At 56.9% G+C, this 15,656-nt stretch overlaps 7 protein-coding genes across 7 annotated transcripts; 4 read left to right on the top strand and 3 right to left on the bottom strand.

Annotated features, from left to right (window-relative positions):
* The first annotated feature begins 48 nt into the window (after nucleotides 1–48).
* BCV69DRAFT_293880 (Lem3/Cdc50) lies at nucleotides 49–1,927 on the top strand. The gene is made up of 3 exons (XM_025493848.1): nucleotides 49–468; nucleotides 564–1,106; nucleotides 1,181–1,927. The coding sequence occupies exons 1-3, from the start codon at nucleotides 354–356 to the stop codon at nucleotides 1,738–1,740; spliced, it is 1,218 nt and encodes a 405-aa protein (XP_025347885.1). The 5' UTR covers nucleotides 49–353; the 3' UTR covers nucleotides 1,741–1,927.
* A 149-nt stretch (nucleotides 1,928–2,076) lies between these two features.
* Nucleotides 2,077–7,187, top strand: BCV69DRAFT_312677 (hypothetical protein). The gene is made up of 2 exons (XM_025494955.1): nucleotides 2,077–2,342; nucleotides 2,413–7,187. Exons 1-2 carry the CDS (start codon nucleotides 2,329–2,331, stop codon nucleotides 7,058–7,060), a joined length of 4,662 nt encoding a protein of 1,553 aa, XP_025347886.1. The 5' UTR covers nucleotides 2,077–2,328; the 3' UTR covers nucleotides 7,061–7,187.
* A 157-nt stretch (nucleotides 7,188–7,344) lies between these two features.
* Nucleotides 7,345–8,587, top strand: BCV69DRAFT_282949 (Psf2-domain-containing protein). The gene is made up of 4 exons (XM_025492533.1): nucleotides 7,345–7,661; nucleotides 7,788–7,884; nucleotides 7,971–8,088; nucleotides 8,163–8,587. Exons 1-4 carry the CDS (start codon nucleotides 7,424–7,426, stop codon nucleotides 8,511–8,513), a joined length of 804 nt encoding a protein of 267 aa, XP_025347887.1. The 5' UTR covers nucleotides 7,345–7,423; the 3' UTR covers nucleotides 8,514–8,587.
* BCV69DRAFT_312679 (hypothetical protein) lies at nucleotides 8,468–9,668 on the bottom strand. The gene is made up of 3 exons (XM_025494956.1): nucleotides 9,440–9,668; nucleotides 9,289–9,347; nucleotides 8,468–9,209 (listed from the first exon to the last, which is right to left on the bottom strand). Exons 1-3 carry the CDS (start codon nucleotides 9,589–9,591, stop codon nucleotides 8,542–8,544), a joined length of 879 nt encoding a protein of 292 aa, XP_025347888.1. The 5' UTR covers nucleotides 9,592–9,668; the 3' UTR covers nucleotides 8,468–8,541.
* A 255-nt stretch (nucleotides 9,669–9,923) lies between these two features.
* BCV69DRAFT_312680 (amino acid transporter) lies at nucleotides 9,924–11,973 on the bottom strand (the record flags this gene model as incomplete). Its single annotated transcript, XM_025494957.1, has 3 exons — nucleotides 11,106–11,973; nucleotides 10,744–11,028; nucleotides 9,924–10,663 (listed from the first exon to the last, which is right to left on the bottom strand). The coding sequence occupies exons 1-3, from the start codon at nucleotides 11,638–11,640 to the stop codon at nucleotides 9,924–9,926; spliced, it is 1,560 nt and encodes a 519-aa protein (XP_025347889.1). The 5' UTR covers nucleotides 11,641–11,973.
* Nucleotides 11,974–12,134: 161 nt separating this feature from the next.
* Nucleotides 12,135–13,667, top strand: BCV69DRAFT_282951 (HAD-like protein). The gene is made up of 4 exons (XM_025492534.1): nucleotides 12,135–12,548; nucleotides 12,633–12,679; nucleotides 12,747–12,819; nucleotides 12,909–13,667. The coding sequence occupies exons 1-4, from the start codon at nucleotides 12,263–12,265 to the stop codon at nucleotides 13,412–13,414; spliced, it is 912 nt and encodes a 303-aa protein (XP_025347890.1). The 5' UTR covers nucleotides 12,135–12,262; the 3' UTR covers nucleotides 13,415–13,667.
* BCV69DRAFT_282952 (DUF382-domain-containing protein) lies at nucleotides 13,187–15,554 on the bottom strand. The gene has a single exon (XM_025492535.1). It carries the CDS (start codon nucleotides 15,463–15,465, stop codon nucleotides 13,540–13,542), a length of 1,926 nt encoding a protein of 641 aa, XP_025347891.1. The 5' UTR covers nucleotides 15,466–15,554; the 3' UTR covers nucleotides 13,187–13,539.
* Between the last annotated feature and the right edge of the window lie 102 nt (nucleotides 15,555–15,656).

Raw genomic sequence — 15,656 nt, forward strand, 5'->3', positions numbered from 1 at the left:
GGCACAGGCGCAGACGGAGCATCGGTCCCGGACGACAAGGCATGCGCTCAAGACCTCGTCAACCCCCGTCCACCTACGACCCCTCGCCATCGCCGCTCCTTGGCAAAGACCCATCATCCCAGTGTCTCCTCACCACATCACACGCTTCTCGACAGGCTCGTAGACTGACCACTGTCATCTGCCAACGACTGGCCCACCCACCTTCGCTGTCTGCCTCTCCCATCAGATAGGAGGCGCGTTTGCAAAACTCGCCAGGGTGCCACAGCGTAATATTACCGTCCTCAGAAGCTACCCTCAGTCTCCCACTCCAAGCACCACTTCGGTAGTCTCGAAGACCCGCCAGAGACCTCACCATGCCGTTGCTCAGGAGGAAAAAGGTGTCGGACGCTGGGCCAGCAGCTGGCGCAAGTGGCAGCGATGCAGGGAGCATAAAGGAAAAGAAGTCGCCCTTCGCAAAGAAGCCCTCCAGTGAGTCGGAAGAGCGCTTGTCGCACCAGGGAGAAGGAAGGTCTTCTGACACTTGACCACGCATTCTTGTGGTGCTTTCTGTACTTTCCCAACAGACACTGCCTTCAAGCAGCAGCGACTGAAGGCATGGCAGCCCATTCTCACTCCACGAACCGTCCTTCCCACCCTGTTCCTCCTTGGCCTCGTCTTTGCGCCCATTGGAGCCATCCTCTACTACTATTCCCAGACTGTCAGTGAACTGACAATCGACTACACTGGCTGTTCAAGCCTGACTCGTGATGCCGCCGTGCAAGCTATACCTTCAGACAAGGTCTCATACCAATTACACGGAACCACCACATCCAACTTCCAAGCGCCTCAGTGGCAGTATGTCACCAATGCGAGTGCTCCAAATGGTGCGACATGTCACGTCTTCTTTGCCATTCCTGAGGACCTGGAGGCTAGCGTGTTCCTCTACTACAAGCTGACAAACTTCTACCAGAACCACCGGAGATACATCAAGAGTCTGGACTCACAGCAACTGCTCGGTCAGAATCGTTCGGCTTCTGACCTCAACGATGGAGAGTGCAAGCCTCTTGGAGAGCAGAATGGCCTCGCAATCTACCCTTGCGGTCTCATTGCCAACTCAGTCTTCAATGGTAAGTTGGACCTAGAGGACCCAATGGTTTTCTACTTATTCCGACACTGACCCATACCCCTCTTCGCTGTCCAGACACGTTCTCCGACCCAATCCTTCTGAACAGCGCTTCATCATCAGAGACCAATGTGACATACGTGATGTCCGAAAATGGCATTGTGTGGCCCGGCGAGAAGCTGAAGTACAAGCCCACTACGATGCCAGCCAATCTCCTCGTCCCTCCTCCCTACTGGCAAGGCGCGACAGGGCCCTTCGGAGTGCCCTCTGGACGCTACAGTGTTGACAACGTCTTTGATCCTTCTGCCAATGAGCACTTCATGGTCTGGATGAGAGTCTCGGGTCTGCCGACTTTCAGGAAGCTGTACAAGAGGAATGACAACGACACCATGGTCTCCGGCTTCTACCGTATCGACATCGATGACAACTACCCTGTCAGCATGTTTGGCGGCACCAAGAGTATTGTTCTATCCACTGTTTCGTGGGTAGGAGGCAGGAATCCCTTCTTGGGACTTGCTTACATCGTCGTCGCGGGTATCCTCTTGGTCTTTGCTTTGGTCTTCACTGCCCACCACCTCATCAGGCCCAGGAAGCTTGGCGATATGGCTTTGCTGAGCTGGAACCAAGAAGAGCGATAGGCGACGTGCTCTCCTCAGCAGCACGCAACTGTCCCGCGCCCTGTCCCCCTAACCATGCTTCTCTTGTGTCCTTTCTGGGCTTCCCTCGCATTCTCTCCCACGTGTACAGATTTGTTATTCCTTTCGGATAGCGGCTTTTGCTCTTCTGCCTACCAATGAAACCTACCATTAACTGTTCCTGCCATGTCCGTGTGCTCCTCGCGTCGTCGCCGTCTATTTCTGATCGTGACAGGCGTATCGTGTTGTCGGAGACGCGGGTTCTGTTGTTCTCCCGCCTGCCTGTGCATCTGAGCTTGAAGTTGACGCCCTCCTGTTTCCTTCCTCCTACCCCGAGCGAGACCATCATCACCTCGTCCCAGTTCCTCAAATCGCATCCTTCTCGTCTTCTGCTGCTCGTACAAAAGGCTCAGGTCATTCCTGAGCAGCATACTGTAGAGCTGTCAGCAGTATAGCATCTTCTGCGGCCTCGAAGCGCCTTCGAGTCAGTCCGGAAAGCCGCTACCTATAAGTCGGTTTCGTAGCAGAGAGCGAGGACAGAGAGACCAAAGGACGATAGTGGACAGGCGTCAAGGCCGTGGACTGAATGAGATGACATCGAGGAAGTGAGTAGGCCAGGAGACCGTTCCTCTCTAGGGCTGGGCCAACTCACTCTACCTGTCTTTCCGCCTACAGCAATCCGAAAGCGTCGCAGATCGCTTCCACCTCGACGCCGCTTGTTCAGCTCCTCTCGCCGACCCATTTGCTACCTACGCAGACGACCTGTGACATCTACTCACTACGTCACCTCATCCTCCAGCGATCCGGACTACCCGATGTGCCAAGCTGGATCAGACCTCAAGCCTGGTCCGTGCTATTACATCGCATCGGATCTGAGAAGAGGGACTGGCAGAGGGAGGACGCAAAGGGCAGAGATGAATACTATGCACTGCTCGAGGATATCATGCCGGACGGAGACGTGTCAGAGGAAAGCGTATATGATCCTCTGTTGACGCAGATCGAGGCCGATCTGATCAGGTCGAGGTTCAATGCCTTCAGCTTCTTCCAGGCGGGTATTCCTCCTTCAGCTAGTTGCCCGCTTGCTCCTTTGCCCTCTGGCTGGGCGGAGGAAGGCGGCGAGACTTCGCGTCTCGGCTCGAGTAGTGTTGGGAAGGTAGCGCGGCGAAGGTCAAGGAGAAGACATGGTCTCTTCAATCGTCTCGAGGATATACGAAAGCATGGGTATCCGACACATGAACCGCAACGCACAGCATCCCACCTGGTACCCCCACAAGCCCACAAGCAGCCGACGACGAAGAGGCAAATCTCAGATTTGGGCGAAGGCGAGACCGAGGATGAAGACGGCTTCCACAGTGCAGACGAGGGCCTGTCTCCTGGCCTCTCAAGCTCGCCTGCAAATCCCGAAAGCGATCGGCGTACGAATTCCATTCTCCGCATGCTCTTTCTGTACTCCCTCTTGAATCCCAGCATCGGCTACGTCCAGGGCATGGTCGAGGTAGCGAGCGTAATACTTTGGACACTAGGCTCAGCTACTGGTCTCCCACAGAGCGAGAGTAATGGCGAGGAAGATCGAGCATCGGCGGAAGCTCTAGAGGATGGAGTCTCAGCAACGGCTGAAGCTGTTGCAAAAGCGGCGTCGTCAAGCAGCCGGGCAGAGCCTACTACAAATCCGCACTTCGAAGCAGATTCCCTCTGGTGCTTCTCCCTGCTACTGGGGGAGCTAAGAGAATTGTGGGATTTTGAGGGCATCGATCATTCGCAAGCAGGTCTACAAATTTCGAATGCCAGGTCAACATCAGCCGACGGAGTCGAAGATTCTGGGCAGCGGAGGACGGGTGAGGTCGGGGGTATGGCTCGGACGTTACGTCGCCTTGGAGGAAGACTGAAGTGGGCAGACGAAGAGCTTTGGGCTGCCCTGAGCAATCGTGGCCTTAGCCCATCGAAGCCCTACTACGCTTTCCGGTGGCTAGCGACTCTCCTATCGACATCGCTACCTCTTCCTTCTCTAATGAGAGTCTGGGATGCCTTGCTCTGCGAGTCAGATGCCTCAGCCGCTCAGAGTGAGGCGGCGTCTTCCAACCCTTCCCAACGCGGAGCTCCTCTAGGAGGAAAGGTCGAATTTCTGATCGACATCCTTACCTCCCTTCTCATGTCGCATCGGAGAGCTCTTTTGGGCATCCTTTCTCGGCCAGACGATCCAGAAGAGGCGGGAGCAGACGTCTTTGAAGTGTGTCTGACGTACCTTCAAAATCTTCCCGACGACGAAATCACTCCTGTTCTGGAAATGGCAACGGTGCTGAAGCACCGTCGGATCGCAGCGACCCTCTGTGGAGAAGATGAGCCGCCAGTGGACGAGCGCGATGGAAGTGGACTGGGGTCCACTGTCAAAGACCGAGCACTGAGTGCATTCCGTGGCTGGACGTCGGCAACCGCAAATACTAGCACTCCGGCTCGGTCCTTTAGCGGTACATCATGGCTTAAGGGCGTCTCAACGCCTGACAGCACGAATGGCACATCCGCAAAGGCGTCAAGTGTCGTCGATCCTGCTTCTGCCTCGAAAGCTTCACCAACTGCGCTCTTCTCCAAGTATGCCAGCGCATTGCAGGCATCGGATGCAGCTGCTGAGCTCAGCAAGCGTGGGACCAACCTGACAGCGAGGGCCATGGACCGATGGGCTGGCAGTGGCAGCGTCACGAACGGCGCTACGTCCTCACCTCTTGCCCGTCGCACTGTCAGCGAGGCTCTCAACGTAGGCGACCTGCCCGCCAGGAGGCCATCGCCTCAAAGTCCACCTGTCAGCAACAGCCCTCTGCCTTCGACGTTCTCGACACGATTGGGCTCGGTAGGAGCCAACTTTCGACGCACCTTTTCAAGTAACTCCACCAACGGGGATCTTACGGCCGCGGCGCCAGTCTCAGCTAGCTCTCATCCCGCGTTGCAATGGAATCAAGACAGTATGCCGCAATTTCCGCTACCCGACGTAATGAATTCGCCGGAGGGTAGGACAGAGTACGCTTATGTCCGGCCGGGCAGCATCATCCTCTCGCCCGGCTCAGCGCCCGCGGGCAGAGCTACAAGCACCTCACCTTACGCACATAGTGCGCAGCCCAGCACACCGTCGCATGCGCTACGCTCAGCACCAGCCGCCAACGGCAGGCTGAAGGAAGAGTGGAGCTTCCCTTCGCCTGGCGGATCGTCTACAATTCAGTCCAGAGAAGATCGTTCTCACAGTTTGAGCTCTCACCACAGCAATGGACAGTCGAGGAGTGCCGGGCCAAAGCCTCTCTTGCTGGCCGGTGCCGCAAGAGTCGCACACGAGAGCAATGCAGATGACGGGCATCCTCATACTCCGCCCGTCTCGAAGATTGTTCGGAAGGGTCCTTTGGCAGGAGGATCTTCCTCGCCGCATCTTGGTAGACGAAGCAACAGAGATGGCTTTGGGCGATCAACTTCGCAAGCAGGGTCTTACGCAAGCTCTCAGGCTGGAACCTCATCAACGCGGTCTCGATCGTCAGTCAGCCAGAGTGAGGGAGGGGCTGACTCTTCGCCTTCCCCGCCAGCTGCTGAAGGCCAAGGATTGACGGCATCTTCGTCGCTGCAGGAAGCACTAAAGACGGCAGGCGCGCTACCGAAGCTTCCCAGTCTTGCGAACGCGACCAAGCGCCCTTCGGGGAGCGGCAGAAGTGGGGAGAATGCGACGTCGCAGGGCTTGACATCTTCTGGTGGCTTGGGTGGACTGATGGGCAGAGCTGGTCAAGGTACGGCTCCTGCTCGGGCTTTTGGCGGTGGAGCGACATCAGGTCGTTCTGCACAATCGATCAATGGAGTCACTTCAGTGCGGCCCAGCACGCCTCCGCTCTTGGAGACAGCATCGGCGTTAGACAACACCACGCCTCGGCCTGATATGAGGACCGTTGCCTCGAGTTCGGACATCCCACTTGTACCTACGGAAGGCCGTCAGGTTCGTCGACGAGGCGGACCTGGAGGCAATCACGTTCGTGGCAAGAGCAGCTCCAGCTCCATCATGACGATAGGAAGCGTGGGAAGTGGTGCCAATGGCAGTAAGAGGAGGAGCCGAAGGCAACTGGGTTCGCAAGATGGTCTGGGGGATGGGCTGCCGAGAAGCACGACATTCGAGAGGCTGACATTGGCAGACAACGGATCGTGGTCCCCTTCACTCGAGGAGACCCCACAAGCGGGTCGGTCGAGGCCCTCTTCTCGCCGACGATCTCAGCCACTGAGTCCCACCGCTGACAGCACGGAGCAAGCGGACTTTCCAACACGGTACGAGCTGACCGATGAGCCCGTTGTGCTTGTACGTAGCTCAAGCAGCAATATTGCAGAGATACTAGCGGATTCGTCCGAGAGTCCAGGGGAGAAGGCCCTCCCCCCTCCTCCGTCTCCTCCGGCCGAGGTAGACGCAGACGAGCCGTCTCCAGTGACTTCGGGCAGCTTGGAGCCGAATACGCCCGTCACTGGCGCACCTCGGCTATCCCAAGGTGCTCGACCCGCTTCGTCATCATCTTCCGCGTTTTCATCCAATGGAAGAAGCGTGGTTCGTGGAGCGAAGGTGCGCTCCAAGAGGTCCTTCAAGACGGGCGGTGCCCCTCCAAGTCCCATCGACGGCGCGCCATACTCGCCACAATATAGCGTACCGAAGAGCGCTGGAGGCGAGTCGGGTGGCGGCGTCCTTTCGCCAGTCGCAGCGGCCAGTGGCGAGTGGGCTCAATCGCCCTCTCCCCTTTCGCCGGTGGCGGCTTCGTATCGGGAGATGCCTGCGCACGAGGAGGCATCTCAGGAGAATGCAACGTACTTCAATCGTAAGCACACGAGCGAAGAAGCAGCGCCTTCCTCTGCCACAATCGGTCGGTCGCGCGCCGCGACTGAGGATAGTCTGCCGCATTCTTCAACGCGCAAGAATACCTCAGCATCGACTTCTAGCATGAGCAGCAGGCAGTACGGTCATCTGCATTCTGCCAGCAGGACAAGAGTGCCGGCAGATCTTCCGCAGGACGAGTCGGACCTCGAGTCTGATGGGCGGCCGGCGGCACGACTGGAGTATGCCAACCGGATGGGCTCCTACGAGCAAGACGAGGCGGCGCAAGACTCGTACGAAGCGCCAATGGGCGGAAGCATAGACGAAGCAGAAGACTACCGAGACAATGGCAGGGCAGGAGATGCGGACGCCATCGGAAACGCTTTTGCTCGTTTCTCCAAAAAAGGAAACTATTCTCCTTACATTGACGAGGCGGCAGAAGAAGGAGGCGAGGTAGGCAATGAGAGTGTGGTCATCAGGGACCGTGCTGGGGGGATCAAATTCTGAGGGAGCGGCAGAGAGATCTGACACCTTGCAATGCGTGTTGCGAGACCATTGTATCGAAGAGTGACCTGCGGTCGTCGGCTGCGTATGTACCATCCTTATACCTCTAGCCTCATTTTGATCATCGCACTACTTCAGTTGCACTGTGATTTTCGGTGTCGAGCCAGTCCATACACGACTAGACTATCGGAGCGGAAGCGTAGGGCCAGAGGGCGGAGCGTCGCGTGTCGAGAGCAAAGTGGTCCGCGCGTCGGGCGGAAGGAGCCAAGGTGTTCGATTCCTCCTCCAACACCTCGCAAGTTGGGATCCTCGTACAGACGACGACCGCAGGAGCTGAGATTGTCCTCCTGGCTTTCCACTGCCCCGATGGCTTTACCTCTCCCACTCCAGTCCGGCCTTCTTCCCTCCGAGATCGAATACCTGGCCACCTCGTCCACGACGATCAGCATCGTACCCCTCACTTCCATAGATCGAGCCCGCTTCCTTTCTGGCGTCTATGGACCTTTTCGTCCTCCGGCTAGGACCACTGTCCCGCTCTGGCTCGCACTCAATTTGAAAAGAAAGGGAAAGTGCTACCTGGTCGTGCCGGAGTGGATGATGGCTGGTGAGTTGCGAGCTGGGGTGTTCATGCGAGGCCAGGAAGCTCGGGTTCAGAACTGCAGGACGCGGCGGCCTTGTGAACATGTCCGCAAATCTGACACCCAGGTCTCTTGCCGTCTTTGCCCACCAGAGAACCTATCGAAACTTCTACAGACAGAGACTACAACATTAGCATTCGCAGAAGTCCCCTTCCACTACGCATCAATAGCCAAGGTCATCCTGGAAGTGTGAGTCCTGCTGGAGTTCAACCATCGGGAAGCACTTACGGAACAAATAGCTGATACGATAGCAATGTCTCTTGCCCCTTTTGTAGAGCTCCAGACGATGTTCCTGAGGCGGATGAGGTGCGAGCGATGTTGAAGGACCTGCGCGAAGCGCGGCAGAGCAAGATCGCCCAGGGACTGGACATGATCAATCCGTACCACCTGGAAGTGAGTTCACATACCCTGCTATGGCTTCATCTCCACCTACTTTCCTGACACTATGATTCCACGGCGTTGCACAGATGACCAACATCTCCTACTCGGAGCTATGCGAGTTGCGACCCTTCTTCAGTACAGCCTTCACCCACCTCCGAGGAATGCGCATCGTCGCTCCTCCCCCGGCAGATGCAGCAGGCGACGACTTTCTGGGCGACTTCTCAGCCTCTTCATATCCTACAGGCACACCGCGTCGGACAAGAGCTGGGGGCGGCGGAGCGCCGAGGGGAGGCTACGGTCTGGAGGAGGACTCATTACCGTCGGACTTTAGCTATAACAGCATGGCGGGACAAGGACGGACGTCAATGCCGGGCAGAGGGGAGGATGATGACGATGACGATGGTATGGGTGTGGCCCAATGGGGCGGTGTATCATGACGGTACCGAAATTCCCAAGCAAAATACATTAGACGCCCTGCTTGCTCCCACGTATGATGAACAGGTGCTCCCTCCCCGCCTTCCTATCCAGCACAACTTCTGCAGCCAGCCCACGAGCCTCTAACCGCCGCACGATGTCTTGCGGATCGTTCTGCCGGATTGCGACGCAGTAGAAGTGGCCCTGAGGGGACAGGATCGACTCGATTCCACCCTGCCGCCGCTTTCGCCTCGGTCTCGGCCTCGATGTTGTCGGGTCAGTGACAGCCTCGCCCCAGCCGATCTCCCCTTCTTCCTCCCCGTCGGACACAGACCGCGGTGAAGTAATGCTCTGCCCTGCATCGTCAATGAGACTGTGCAAAAGCTTCGTCCCCAGACTTCCGCCCGCCCAGGATCCGCTGAGGGAACGGTCCTGCTGCGCCAGTGCCTCTTCCTCCTCCGATGTTGGCACATAAGGCGGGTTGAACAGAAGCAGGTCGACGAGCCCGCTGGTCCTTGTCTCGTCTTCACGCAGATCCTCGTGACCTTCGTGAGAGGTGGCGGAAAGCTCTGTGCTGGCGCTTCTCCGTCGACCTTGTATCCGTGGTAGAAGACAGGAGAGGAGATTCGTCAAGACCGGCTCTAGGCGGGCTGCATTCGCTTTCCCCGTCTTTGACGTGCAGAGGGCGGCATGCGGGTTGAGGTCTGTACAGATGTAGGCTGAGATGCGTGAAAAGCCAGAGTGAGGTGAGATCACAAGTCAAGTGACAGGCGGAAGATAGAGAGAAAGAAGACTCACCAGCTTCACTGTCGCCCAAGATGGCGGCTACAAAGGCGCTAACACAGCCAGAGCCAGACCTGTACGTCGCGATGTGTCACACGTACAGACATTTACATTAGCACTCTTCTTTCTCGGTCTGCATTGTTCCTCGTAACCCCCCTATACCCACCCAATCTCAACGACCAGCCTGGGCTTCTCTTGGCGCAGGCGCTCCGCATCGGCTTCTAGCGCATCGAGGAGGATAAAGGTATCCTCTGCCGGCTCATAGACGCGGGTAAAGTCCTCTTTGCTCAGATGTGAAAGCGAGGGAGTGGGTAGCATCGGACCTTCAATGAAGACAGACGTGACTTCGCGAGAGACGGAGAGCTCAGCAATAGTGATTGAAAGGGGTCTACTAGATCGGAAGAAGTATGCCAGGCGGGAAGAGCCAGAACTTTTAATTTGGGTGATCCTTGCACTGCTGCATGGCTTTTTCCGGATCGGAACCCACCACACCAGGTTTTTGATGCTAAGACTTCGAGAATGACACTATAACTTATCAGTCCTTTCCAAGACGAAGCAGTGGAGCATTGTATCAATGATTCTTCCATTTAAATTACAGAGAGAGGATTGTGAAGACGGGGAAAAAGGTCTCGTAGCGCGCAGAATCCCACTCAAACAGACTCCTCTTCCTTCTTCTCGCTCGAAAGACCATCCACGATTCCGCCTGACCTGCCACTCATGCCCCTCTCACGATCCTGATCTGTCAGACCTCGCCTAGCAATCTCCAGAGCCAAGTCGAGGTTCCTGGGGCCATTGTAGAACTTGCGTCCATGGAAGGCCCAGCTGAGTCCCGCTAGCAGTGGAACGACACCGAAGGCTACTACGACGGTGTAGTTCATGCTTGTGCTGGTGACTGGCACTTCAGAGGGGAAGACGAAGAAGATGGTGGTGAAGATGGCAAAGAAGACACCCCAGGCATTGACGACGTAGCCGAACTTGCCCAAATTGAAGTGACGGGGACCGACGTGGAAGGAGACCTGGTCTAGAAGCGAGCGTCCCCTGAACAGCAGCAGAATGATGGGTGCTGCGTAGCTGAGCTGGATGAGCACAACACTGGCGGACAGAATGGCGTTGAGAGCGGCAGAGGAGCCGAGGTAGACGCATCCGAAGACGATGACCCAGAAGGTGTTGAGGGTAATGGCCGGGACCGGGACGTTGACGCCCTTGGTCTCCGAGGCAAAGAACCTGGAGAAGGGGATACCTCGGTCCGCGGCAAGAGCTTGCGTCGTCCTCGACGAAGCAGTCAAGATGGCAATGGCTGCTCCGACCATGCAAATCACTGGGAACATCAGCAGAGCAGTCGATCCTCCCTTGCTTCCAGTTGCCTGGTAAAAGATGGTGAGCAGAGGTCCTGAGAGGTCAGAGTAGACGGCTCATAGTCGGTGAGGCAGAAGAGGAGGATCATCAAGACGATGAAGGAGGAGAATGTACCGAGGACGGGAGCCAGGAGCATAGCTCGAGGAGCATTGACATGAGCTCGGGGCATCTCGAGCACCAGATGAGCGACAGCATCTGTGCCTACCAGCGAGAAGGTCGACTGTAGCAGACCCAGCATGAAGGCGACGAAGTTGTTCCAGCCAGTCTCGTTTACGAATGTGCCAAAGACGTCTGTGCCAGAACGGAATTCAGGACTAGCGCAAGACAGGCAGACGATGCAGACAAGCACGGCTCCACTGAGGGACCAGATGAAGACTGCTTTGCCGATGATATCGAGTACTGAGAGCAGGCGGATCTCTGTCAGTGACTGCATTTTCCACTATTCCGAAGAGAGACCCACTACCTTCTGTACTCACACTTTGCACCAAAGACATTGACTAACCAGCCTCCGATGGAGAAGGCCACATACAGCACAAAGGTGTGCCATGGCTGGGGCTCGTAGTTCTCGTGGAAGAGGGCGATGATATTGATGATGAAGGTCGCTCCGAGGGAGCTGGCAGTAGCTACCAGACAGATCCAGCCAGCAGTGTTCAGCCAGCCAGTGACGTAGGCCATTCCGATGCGGTGCTTGGGTGGGGCAAGAGCAAAAGTCCAGTGGTACGGTCCTCCAACGCAGGGCAGTACTGCGCAGATTTCTGCCATCGATGCTGCGATGCACATGACACCCACAAAGGAGATGAGGAAACCCCACAGCATCGCCACGGGACCTCCCGAGACGAGAACGACGGACAGACTGGCGGCACCCGCAACCCAAGAGTTGAGAATGGCAAAGGCGATACCCATGATGGACAGCGGGGTGAATCGCGACGTGTGGGCATGCTGATGGCCCCCCACTGAGGCGACGTCATCCAATGCCACATCGGGCTTGTTGGTGTTTGTAACTTCAGACATCTCCAACGGCGCAATGAGGGAGGAAGAAGAAGAAGACGATGAAGGAAAAGGAATAGGGGATTAGCAACAGATGGATTCGTGGAGGAAGACGCAGGAACAAGCGGTTGGAGTATTTGAAGGGGCGAGGTAGGGATCTTGACAGGAATGGCAGATAAGGAAGAGAAGTGACTTCGGCAGGATGTCCGGCACGGACTATAGGATGCGGCTACCCCGCAAGTCTGTCGCAAAGAGGGCCGTCCTGACAAGGCTTGCGAGGAGCCTATTTGCAGGGCTAGACTGGGTGGAGTCGGTACCAGCAGCCAGGGAGAGATATCTAACCGACGTTGGGCTGCGATCTTGGGCTGCCCTGGGCTCGTCCGTCCCTGCCTGGCCCGCCCCCGCCACTGCTTCGCTCTTGTCGCCGGGTGGCGTCAGGCTCCGCTAAATTTACCGTGGGACGCATCCCGCTCAGCATCCCGCGGCCCAAATCCGCTCAACCGGGTCACAAGCGCCGGCGACACACACACGCACCGGCAGCGGACATGGGGAAAGCAACCCGTACCGACAAGGGCGCCTACCTGGGCTGCTGCACTTCCCACATACGCATCGCTGATTGACGCCTATCTCCCTCGCTTCGTGTTCCATGTGTAATCCCCGACCAGCCATCCCGGAGTTGATCCTCTTTGACATCGGAGGCGTGGTGGTCAAGTCACCCATCGTTGCCATCAATGGCTACGAACGGAAGCTCGGCCTTCCTTCCAACTACCTCAATGTCTCCATCCGCTTCAGAGGAGAAGCTGGAGCCTTTCAGAGGCTAGAGAGGGGCGAGGTGGATATATGGACATTCTATGACGAATTTGGAAGGGAGCTGAGCGATACAGAGAAGGGAAACGAGTGGTACAAGGCGTGGTGCAAGGAAGGCGGCAAAGGTGAGTGGATTGTCGGCGTCAGTGTAGCTTGGATGTGAAGTGCAGAGCTCATGACATCCTCGCTTTCCCTCATGGGGATCCTAGAGGTGCCGCGAAACCTTCCTACTGAGCTCCACATCGATGGTAGGGATGTAAGTACTGCGAACGTACCGCCCTTAGCTGGAAGTGGAGCTCACCACGCCCTTCTCACTGCTGCAGCTCTGGGGCGAAATGATGCGGCAGAGCACAAAGACGAATCCGGTCATCGTGGGCGCACTACAGAAGCTCAAAGGTGAGTGAGAGAGTCTTTGTCTGAGCTCATCTTACGACTCTCAATTCAGCTCTGCCGATTGCTTCTGCCTTCTTTTCTTCTCGCACCAGCCTCGGGACGGTTTCGCCTGGCAGCCCTCACAAACAACTTTGCTCCTCCCACGGCTCTGCCCTCCTCTGACCCTACTAGCTCCTCCGCAACTCCTCCTCCCACGCTGGAGGAAGAACTCAAGCACCTTGGCGTCTCCCCCTCATCAACCAAATACATCAAGTCCCTCTTCCACCCCGGAGCCTATTACGAGTCTTCCCTCCTCGGAGCACGCAAGCCTGAACTCAAGATCTATCAGCATGTACTCCAAGCTGAGGGTCTTGCAGAAAACCCGAGTAAGGTCCTCTTCTTGGACGATATTGGACCGAACCTCAAAGCAGCGAGAAAGTTGGGGATCAATACGATCAAAGTCGGTTTGGCGAGCCAGTTGAGTGCTGTGCAGGAGCTGGAGAAATGGACGGGGATGAATTTAATCGACGAGGAGCTAAGAAAGGAAGAGAAGGAGAGGGTCAAGAAGATAGACGAAGCACGGTTGAGGTCTTTGGAAAAGAAGAAGGCAAAATTGTAGACCCGAGGGAAAGTGTCGCACAGCCTGCCTCAGATGGCATAGCTTCGGGCGCAACGTCGTTGTACTTGTACGATTGTGGTTGTGGTAGTATTACAAAAGGGTCTCGAACTCATCCTAGTCTCCAGCTAGAATCTAAAGCGCCCTTCCTTGTCCCCCTTCTCTGCGCCCTTTTCCCTTCTCCTCTCCTCGGTCGCTCGTCTCTTCCTGCTCAACTCCTCCCGCAATGCACTCACGTCTTCTCCGCCCCCGCCAACTCCGGCTCCACCGCTGACGCCGCCAGAAGTCTGGGCTCTCCTGGCCGCATCGTACCTCTCTTGCAGCTCCGATTCGGACATTTCTGCCAGCTCAGCTGGATCAAAGGAGATTTCGACGTTTCCGTTCGTCCTGCCAGTCTTGCGCTTTGTGCCTCTGCCATCCTCCGCTCCTAGTACCGGCGCGGCTGAAGCCGATGCAGAGGAAGAGAGGTCGTAGCCTCGCTCGGAGCCCATGAAGCCACGCATACTGCCCTGCGTCTCTGGAATCGTCTGGTATAGGCTACGTTGCTGCGTCTGACGAGGGTCCTCCATCTGAGCCAACTGACTGGCGGGGGTAGAGGTACCACCCCTGCCTTGCTTTCGCAGCTCCAGGAAGTCCGGAGTCTCCAGACCGCCGGGAATAGTGGAGGTGACGGACTGCATACCGCCAGGTGTCTCCAAGCCGTCCCTCGGCAGACCTTCCTCTTCCTCTTCGGGCACTTCGTCCTCTGCCTCCTCTTCTTCCTCCTCTTCGGACTCTTCCTCTTCCTCTTCCTCGGGATCGAGCTCGCCGAACATGTCCCGCTGGATACTCTCCTCCTGTCCGTTGCTTTGTTCCTGCGCGACGCCAAGGACATCCCCGTACAGAGGCTGACCGAACTCGTCCAGCGGCGGCCGGCCCCATCCACCTGGGTGGAAGCCCCACTGAGCTCCATCCGGGATAGGCGCATTCAGTCCGGGAATCTTGAGGTGGGGATAGCTCGGAGGAGGCCCGAATCGTTGCATGGCAATCAACCATGGCGGAGGCGCTAGGGGCGGAATTGAGAGGGCCTCCTTGAGTTCGCTTGACAGATCTCCAGGCTTGCGCTCCATGAACTTCTGCTCATATTCCTTGCCTTCATAGTATGTCTCACCATACAATGACAGCGGCGGCTTGGTCTGGAAGCGGAAGAAGGCATCATGTAGCTTCTGGTAGTCTACATCCAGCTTTCCCATCTTCGGCTGAACACGCTCCCGCGTCTTGGCTTTGAGGGATTGGTCGCCTTCCTTTTCCTTCAGCGCATCCTTCATTGTTCCAATTCCAGTATCGGCAATGTAGGAAGGCAGCTCGAATGGTGGCTTTTCTATCCCTCGCTTGTTCTGCAGATACTCCCTCTTCTGACTCCAGTGCGTCGGTACGGGTACCGTGTTCCTAGTACTCTTCATTTGTACCAGCAGCTTGGGATCGGTTGCCGTGACATCGGACCAATCCACTACCTCTGGCTTCCGCACAATCTGTTTGAGCTCTGCCACCGTCAACCTCGATAGCTTCTTCTGTTTTCGTTTCGACAGTTCCTCCTTGGCCTTCCTGCCGCCCTCGCCATCAGAATCCGTTGCATCTGAGTCAGACATGGCCTCATCGTCGGAATATATCACATCGCCTTTTGAGGGTCCAGCTCCGTCAGCCCCTCCTCTACCACCATCTCTCTCATCCCCAGCCTGGAATTTGGCAAAGATGTCCTTGAATTGGCCGAATGCTTCGTCATCCGAGGGCGGCGCAGCGAATTCTGTAAGCGGGGGCAGACTCTTCTTATCGTCTTCGTCCTCGCGGTCATCAATCTTGATAGGAGCTGACGAAGTCGATGCGACTGGGACTGACGAAGACGACGAGCCGTCAGCAGCGTTGGAGGGCTGCTCGGCGGAACGGTCCTGCTTCTTCTTGGCCCGTCGCTTTGCGTTCTTGCTCACCCGAGGGGTGGAAGCGCTGCCGTTCGCATGGGAGGAGGTCGTCGCGTTGCCATTGACGGCTGGAGCCGACGCTATTGTGGCTGCGGGCATGTCAAGGCTTGGATATGAGCCAAAGAGGGAGTATATATGCCCCTTCTCTGTATGACGATGGCGATGGCGAGCGAGACGGACGTTCAGACGGACGGACGGAAGGGCGAAGTGAGCGGATGATCCTCCGCCATTGACATGCGCGGGGCGGCTTGGCTGGCTGGGCGTGGCCGTGGCGCGCGACGTTGGCTGCC

The sequence above is a fragment of the Pseudomicrostroma glucosiphilum genome (assembly GCF_003144135.1).
Source record: "Pseudomicrostroma glucosiphilum strain MCA 4718 unplaced genomic scaffold BCV69scaffold_7, whole genome shotgun sequence".
Lineage (NCBI taxonomy): Eukaryota > Fungi > Basidiomycota > Exobasidiomycetes > Microstromatales > Microstromataceae > Microstroma > Microstroma glucosiphilum.

Excerpts from the sequence above, each read along its gene's own strand:
- BCV69DRAFT_293880 (XM_025493848.1), top strand. The coding sequence starts at position 354 with ATGCCGTTGCTCAGGAGGAAAAAGGTGTCGGACGCTGGGCCAGCAGCT. Across the intron at positions 469-563 it reads CTTCGCAAAGAAGCCCTCCA|ACACTGCCTTCAAGCAGCAG; the intron begins GTGAGTCGGAAG and ends CTTTCCCAACAG. Across the intron at positions 1,107-1,180 it reads TGCCAACTCAGTCTTCAATG|ACACGTTCTCCGACCCAATC; the intron begins GTAAGTTGGACC and ends TTCGCTGTCCAG.
- BCV69DRAFT_282949 (XM_025492533.1), top strand. The coding sequence starts at position 7,424 with ATGGCTTTACCTCTCCCACTCCAGTCCGGCCTTCTTCCCTCCGAGATC. Across the intron at positions 7,662-7,787 it reads GCCGGAGTGGATGATGGCTG|AGAACCTATCGAAACTTCTA; the intron begins GTGAGTTGCGAG and ends TTTGCCCACCAG. Across the intron at positions 7,885-7,970 it reads GCCAAGGTCATCCTGGAAGT|AGCTCCAGACGATGTTCCTG; the intron begins GTGAGTCCTGCT and ends CCCCTTTTGTAG.
- BCV69DRAFT_282951 (XM_025492534.1), top strand. The coding sequence starts at position 12,263 with ATGTGTAATCCCCGACCAGCCATCCCGGAGTTGATCCTCTTTGACATC. Across the intron at positions 12,549-12,632 it reads GTGCAAGGAAGGCGGCAAAG|AGGTGCCGCGAAACCTTCCT; the intron begins GTGAGTGGATTG and ends TGGGGATCCTAG. Across the intron at positions 12,820-12,908 it reads CGCACTACAGAAGCTCAAAG|CCTCGGGACGGTTTCGCCTG; the intron begins GTGAGTGAGAGA and ends TTCTCGCACCAG.
- BCV69DRAFT_282952 (XM_025492535.1), bottom strand. The coding sequence starts at position 15,465 with ATGCCCGCAGCCACAATAGCGTCGGCTCCAGCCGTCAATGGCAACGCG.
- BCV69DRAFT_312679 (XM_025494956.1), bottom strand. The coding sequence starts at position 9,591 with ATGCTACCCACTCCCTCGCTTTCACATCTGAGCAAAGAGGACTTTACC. Across the intron at positions 9,348-9,439 it reads AGGCTGGTCGTTGAGATTGG|GTCTGGCTCTGGCTGTGTTA; the intron begins GTGGGTATAGGG and ends CGCGACGTACAG. Across the intron at positions 9,210-9,288 it reads CTTGGGCGACAGTGAAGCTG|CCTACATCTGTACAGACCTC; the intron begins GTGAGTCTTCTT and ends CACGCATCTCAG.